Consider the following 7,500-nt stretch of genomic DNA (forward strand, 5'->3'; position numbering starts at 1 on the left):
CTCGACCCGCGCCGTGCCCTCCTGGTTGGAGGCCTCGCACACGTACGTCCCTGCGTGGGCCTCCGTGGCCTCCTGGATGAAGAGGGTGCTGGTGCCCGGCCGGGACATGACGAGGTGGCGCGGCCCGTCGCCAGCAGCCATGAGTGGGTGCCGCGGTGGCCCCTGCCCCTGCCTCGCTCTCCTGGCTCCTGCCCTCTGGGCGCGGGCTGCCCTGGGAGCGCCGCCCTGGTGGTGGTGGTGGTGCTCTGGCAAGAGCAGCAGGGCAGGGTCGGTGGCGATGGGGCCGGCGGAGTTGTGCCAGCGGATGACGGGCAGGGGCTGGCCGCTGGCGTTGCAGTGCAGGGTCACCGCGTCGCCCTCCGCCACGCTGGTGCTCGCCGGGCTGGACAGGATGACGGGCGGAGCACTCGGGCCTGCAGCAGACATTTAGAAAACAAAATATCATTAGTATTATTTCATTTATAACAATGATTATAACAATATTGTTCATTTATAAAAGCTCTAATGTAAAAGAATGTGGATGGAGGACTATGATTGATTCTCATCCTTCTGTAGTCCTTTAACACACACTGTTCTACCACTGAAAAAACTGTTCAGTCACTGGAAAAACTTTACTACCACAGTACTACAACACAATGACAGTGCACAGGGCCTTTAGGACTAGATAAGGACTTGGTCATTGCCACTCTGAGTCTGGTAACAGCTAATTTATATCAGGGACAGTGTCTAAAGGGGTTACTATTTGACACTCTGTACTCATATTGTAAACAGACATAATGTACCTATTAATAGATATTCACCTGATTAAGACATAGAAGTGCATAGAAAAGTTAGTTGCATGTTACACTGAAAGACATTCCATTTTGTCCTGTTTTTTTTTTTGCATTAGCAGTGGACCAAGACCTCCTGCTATGCCATCCTCCAGCCATGTAGAGCACCAAGGCCTGAGCACCAGTGAAGACCCTTTTTTCTTACTTACAGATATAATCTTGTGTATTGTTTAGAATGATGAGATGACAATTCCCAGTTGGCAGCTATAATCTGATAATGAAGTCAGTCCAAACAACTGGACTGGGTCCTGGGACCTCAATGGCATTTTGCTACATAACACTGACATACATGGGCAGGGTAAGCTGCAGAGGGCAGGGCAGGGGCGGATTAAGATGGCCTGGGGCCCCTAGGCTACAGGTTGCTGAAAAGGGGGATCTTCTCCATGGTCCGCCATTTTGAATTTCCAGAAATAGCCATTTCTAGCTGTAAAACTGACTGTACTTGGGCCATACCAGAAAATATTAGTTGACTTCATAGTAAACTTTCATGAAAAGATCAAATTTGGCAATAGGCTACCCAGTTTCAATGAGCAGCATAGTTGCAGTACCTTTTTTGACCATTTCCTGCACAGTGTCCCTTTAAGAATATTTTATCTAACTGTACTCTACATGACGGATTCACTTTCCAGTACTGAATCTTGTCTCAATTTGGCAATTTTTCCACTTTTGGTTGATCAGGGGCCCCCTGGCAGGTGGGGGCCCCTAGGCTGCAGCCATATCTAGCCTGTGCATTAATCCGGCCCTGGGGCAGGGGGAAGCAGGGCTGGACTGGGACTGAAAATGGCCCGGGCATTTTTTGGCACAGACCGGCCCCTAACACACACATGCCACTGTCATACTATATCTTGAGTGACTGGCTGAATCCACTGTCTATTTTGCCGATGGACCAATGGGCCTCCCCCTCTTAATTGTCGGCCAATCCTCAGGAAAACAATCACAACAACAGGCCCCTGGAGGCTGTCTGTCGGCCCACCGAGAAAATGCCCTGTATGCCAGATAACCAGTCCAGCCCTGGAGGGAAGTGAAAGTACATGGATGGCTTTGAAAAGTGACAGAACCGTATTTCACCAAACACTCAAGCACCAATGGTGGTGGTGGGGGGTGGAAAGGTTTTTTTTTTTTGGAAAGAAAAGATGCATGTGCATGCATGGTGGGAGAGTTCAGGGGGAGAGAGGGAGAAAATGACTTGTGTTGGCCAGGAGATGACCTTGCAACCCAGCACTATCTGATTCCCTTGACACCTCCCGACCATAAAGTGCACTTCCCCACCTCCCTTATCCAGCGCACGGATGACGCTTCAGGATAAACATCCCTGCACTTCATTGACCTGCATTTCATCACAGTAAAAAAAAAACTTTTCTCGACTCTAACCCTGTCAAAGGGAGTAAAAAAAAAAGACACATAACCCCCCACCACTGCAACAATATTTTTTTCTATTCTTAACGCAAGGCCAGTGTGTGTATCTATTCCTTCATTAATCACGCAAAGCATCATGGGATGTTAAGGGGGGGGGGCTGACATGCAGCTGTGTGAGCGAGCTAGTGAGCTAGCGAGCTCAGCGTACCACGCTGAGAGCGCAGGGGTGCGGGGAGGTGAGCGCGCGTTCATAAATAAAAGGCGGGCTGTGTATGATGTTGACAGCTGGGTGGTCTGTTCCTCGTCATAACCTTCTGCAGCAACTCCTTACATTCCACTGTCCGGGGGCTTATCCCTGACGGACTGCACAAAGCTCACACTCATGGTGCTGCTTGCTGCTAGCTACAGTGTGTGTTGCAGAAAAAAAAGCCAAGCCTGGCCCTCGCCAAAGCTGCTGCTATCCCCTTTTCTACTCGGCTGAGGCTCCCCTCTGCTCTGCCTTTCACCTTGGTTTTTAGCGTCTCTCTTGAGCATTTCTGCCCGCCATCTTGTATAATGCTTGTCCTCCTTTCCGCTCAGTAGCTGGGTCTCTTACCGTCCAAAAAGGGCCTAATCGTTACGCGCTGGATAGAAGCACCAAAATCGGTGTAGACCTTCCTTAGGGTGTTCTCCATCATTTCAGAAGGGGTGCCCCAAATTTCAATATCATTAAGGTCATTTTTATGGGGTAAATCCAAGATGGCTGCCCAAAACGAGCCAATAGTAGTAAAATGCTGTACTGCCTGGACATAATGGTGTTATGGGCCAATCCACCTATTTGTGTGTGATGTATACAAACTGAACTTTGAATATATGTGCAAAACTTACCATAAAAACAATGTTATATATGTCTTATTTAGATTCAAAAAGAGGAAAATCATAAAAACCATGGTCAGAATGAGATCACTCTACAATTGAGAGCTCATTTCTGGGCAATTATCTATTGAACCAACATTCATTAAGAGTTTTAAAAACTTGCAGTGGGTCATATCTATAAAATCCAAAAAGAAAATTGTGGTTAGAAAATTTAGGGGAGAAGAGATAAACCCTTGAACTGGGCCACACATAACTCTGCCAATGTTAGCATGCTAGCATTAGCAGGTTCAGACACTCAGTCTGCTCTTCAGACAAAGATAGATGGCAAACAATAATTTTAATCCCACTTACACATGCACACACACACACAAACTACTACTACTTCCTTAGGACCCCCTCAATGATTTAAGCCTAGGAGTCAAACTGAAATATTCATATCAATCAAGTCAATAATACATATAGGCCTACATATCAAGTGTCAGTGACAGCTTGGATGATTTACTATAGGCCATTACAAAATAAAATGTATGCTGATGTTCAGATATGTATATCTCAGTCCTAAGTGTACAATGGAGTGATAAGGGCATTTATGAATATATCATATATACAGTATATTGACAGATACTTTATATTTTAAAAGAGCAAAATGGTAACATGTCTGTTTTTCATCTACTTTTGGCTTTAATCTAGATGACATGTTGGCTACCTAACCACTTAATTTATTGTTTGCTGGTTATTTTTTATTTGTGGGTGTGGTCCTTTATTTAAAACATGTCTGCCTGCCTTCCCTCTCTCACATAGGCTACTAAAATAGTCTTTCAAAAACTTAAAACAGCAGCATGTGGAAATCTTATTGGCTTTGGAGGGCTAAAGTCAAAGTAGCCTAAAAGTCATCAAGACTATACTGTACTCTACTGTATTGCACTGTACTGTACTCTACTGTATTGCACTGTACTGTACTCTACTGTACTGTACTGTACTGTACTGTACTGTACTGTACTGTACTGTACTGTACTGTAATGTGATATACCGTACTGTACTCTACTGCACCGTGCAGTATGCTACTGTATTATACTGTACTGTACTGTACTGTACTGTACTGTACTGTACTAGACTGCACCGTACTGTATGCTACTGTACTGTACTTTACTTTACTATACTGCACCGTACTATATACTACTGTACTGTGCTGCACCATACTGTATGCTACTGTACCGTACTGTACTGTACTATACTCTACTGTACTTTATTATACTGCACCGAACTGTATGCTACTGTACTGTACTGTACTGTACTGCACCGTACTGTATGCTACTGTACTGTACTGTACTATACTCTACTGTACTTTATTATACTGCACCGTACTGTATGCTACTGTACTGTACTGCACCGTACTGTATGCTACTGTACTGTACTGTACTATACTCTACTGTACTTTATTATACTGCACCGTTCTGTATGCTACTGTACTGTACTGTACTGTACTGCACTGCACTGTACTGTCCTGTACAGTACAACTACATAGAACTGAAACATGTAGAGCATTCTGAGGACATGTACAATATTATGCAAAAGGGTTGTAGTGGGGAAATGAGTTATGTTACTGTTACCACTCAAAATCTTGAAGGTTTTTAAAACAAGTCTTTTGGCATTTTGTTTGGGGGGGGGGGGGGGGGGGGGGTGATAGACTATCCTTCCTCCCAGACTATTTGTGTGCCTTGCATATCAAGAAAATGAGTACAGGTAATGATTTACTTTCATATGATAATTGTTTTTCTATATAGATATTTCTCCTATGGGTAAGGGTGGCACAAGACCTACGGTACATGTTGTCCATCAGCTGTCAGTTTTGATAGCAACTTAAGTACTCAATGATTACTGAGGTAACTAATACAACTTTTGGCACAAGTAGGTGAGGACTTGTCTGCAAATAAAAAAAACAATTTACCTCTGTCTTCTTACTCAACATATACTAAGAAATAATTTCCATTTAATTTAAACTGAAGCCATACTGTGGCATACATGTAGGCCTATATTGAGTAATCTGTACTCTCACATTGTAATTGCTCTCACAATATGCACAATGTCTTGTAAAAATATAGAATTAGGTGATCTTATGGGGTTCTTCATACATATGGAAAGGTCCTGTCTTTTACCCTCTCTCATACAAATAAAATACGTTTATCTGTTATGGAAATTAGAGGATGGAGAACCTGCTACCTAGGGCATCTTGCACTGACACTATCCCATTCAGATCGAGCATTAGGAGCAGTCTATTCTCACCATAGTTTTAGTGTGGGCAATGCTCATTTTAATTCAGACCAAGAATCTTCTCAAATCGTTCACAATGTTACATGCTGTCAAGCACGTAAGCACAGACTCACCCATACTTTCACACTATGTACATTTTGTAGTTTTATCAATCTGGTCAAGCAGACTACCCTTACTTCATCTCTGCTGAGGACTATATTAACATTTTCAGCTAAGTATAATGCCATGTAATAACAATGTAATGCATTACCAACATGACATATTGTATATGACACGGTAGACAATTTTTTTTCCAGGGGCACCCCTTCTAGGATGTCTTCAAATCACTCAAGGAACATGTGTACCGAATTATATGCTTCTATCCAGCGCGTAACGATTTCTCGGCTTAGAGCCCCTACTACAGCCTCCTCTCTGTACAACAATGTTTACGTCTTTGCAAGGGACTATTGGGACTTTCATCATCAGGCCAAATTATGAGTGCTGTCCTTAAGAGTGACATAGAATGGTGACACAGGAATTTGAGGTTAATTCAGGGATGTAATGTTCAATCTGTAATATCTCAAAAGCTTCTTCAAGACATAGAAATCTATGATGAAGTACAGAAGTTTACAAGTGTGGTTTTATCCTTCAGGACAAAGGTAGCAAGCTCATTATGAAATGCAAGCACTGGATTGGCTGCTTTTCTCTCAGCATGTACGTATTTTCTAGAGTTGATGAGGTACAAAAGTCAGAACTCTACATAGCAATAACTATTGCCGTAGATGTGTACAACTGTCACTGTACGGCGAAGGAGGTTGAAGCAAAGTCTGTGGTTTAAACGTAGCTAGGCAATCTAATCCTAAAAAATATACTAACAGCGCGGCCACAAGTCTTGTGCATTTCTTTCGCTGGGACAGAAATGCAAAGTGCTTGCACAGCCTTAAAGAACACACCTGGGAATGCAACTAGCTCTTTCACCTTGAACTCTGCAAACACTGCAGCAAATTATTTGCCATAGGAAGCAGGAGAGAGGGAGGGCGGGACGGGATGGGGTATATATTTTGAAGGAATGGAATGAGAGTGGGGAGGTCAGTGAGATATAGTTTACGTCATTTATTCAAGTTTGCGTCATCGGCAGCCATTTCGAAACAAGGAATTTCTATGAAACTGAGATAGTCAAAATGCCAAGAATTTTTTTCCCAGATTTTTCAACATGGATAGACTACAGTTTTTCAAATAAAGAAAAGGTTAATAAGTTTTCTTTGCTTTACTCTCTGTGTACCCTCTGTCCCTGTCGATTTTCTGGCCTGATTCACTGCACAGCGAATTAACCAACTCCACTCCACTCTTTTATAAAGTCTTGAAAAAGCCTACAGTTCCTCAATAAAGAAAAAAGATTTAAAAAAAAAACCAAACAAACCTGATTGGACAGTAAGGCTGCCACTCGACTGCACCGAGCCAATCCCGTTGTCCAGCAGGCACTGGTACATGCCCTCATCCTGCTGTCGGACGGAGGAGATGAGGAGAGAAGAGCCGGACACCTGGAGGCGCGGTGATGGGCCGACGGGGAGAGAGTTGAAGAGCCAGGTGACGTTGGGGGCTGGGTTCCCCTTCGCTTGACAGGTAAATTGCACCGAGGAATTGAGAGGTGACACCCTGTCAGTCAATCCAGCAACGAGTGATGACGGCTCTGAAAAAGAAAAAAAGAGAGAAGGAACATTTTCAAAAAACATATCTCAAGTGTTTATTTATGTATGTGGAATTGAGGTTTTTTTGCCAAAAAGGTTCTGTAACAGTCAATTTCATGACTGAAAAAAAATACCAACTGAAAACCATTCATAATTACACAAGCTGTGACTTTATCAGCAATAAAACCCAAGTCCGCATAAGTGAACAGACATAAGTAGCATGCAAACACTCAAAAAAGCCAAATTGTTTCAACTGACCCACAGGCAGACCAACATATGTCATACTATACATAAAGTCACATGCACAAAACTAAAAAAAAACGTTGAAATTTCTAAATAAGCACACACATATTATTCACATTGCACATTTAAACACAGAATACACTGACCAAAGTGCTGTGCAATAAATAAATGGGAGCGCTGGCACACACATCAACTCACCAAGCACATTCACAGTATAGTTGGCGCTGGCCACGGTGTCCGTGTCCGTTCGCAGGGAGCAGCGGTACGTGCCACTGTCC

The 7,500-nt window shown here is 43.4% G+C and overlaps 1 protein-coding gene across 1 annotated transcript in view; it reads right to left on the bottom strand.

The window, feature by feature from the left end:
* cdon (cell adhesion associated, oncogene regulated) overlaps nucleotides 1–7,500 on the bottom strand; it is a 58,861-nt gene that overhangs the window by 22,818 nt on the left and 28,543 nt on the right. Inside the window, exons 6-8 of the mRNA XM_063205261.1 lie at nucleotides 7,421–7,500; nucleotides 6,712–6,981; nucleotides 1–413 (exon numbers count right to left, since the gene is read on the bottom strand). The exon at nucleotides 1–413 is cut by the window's left edge and continues 16 nt beyond it; the exon at nucleotides 7,421–7,500 is cut by the window's right edge and continues 211 nt beyond it. Coding sequence (XP_063061331.1) covers nucleotides 1–413; nucleotides 6,712–6,981; nucleotides 7,421–7,500 — 763 coding nt within the window. The remainder of the gene's footprint in view (nucleotides 414–6,711; nucleotides 6,982–7,420) is intronic.

Source organism: Engraulis encrasicolus, chromosome 8 (assembly GCF_034702125.1).
Source record: "Engraulis encrasicolus isolate BLACKSEA-1 chromosome 8, IST_EnEncr_1.0, whole genome shotgun sequence".
In the NCBI taxonomy this organism is placed as follows: domain Eukaryota; kingdom Metazoa; phylum Chordata; class Actinopteri; order Clupeiformes; family Engraulidae; genus Engraulis; species Engraulis encrasicolus.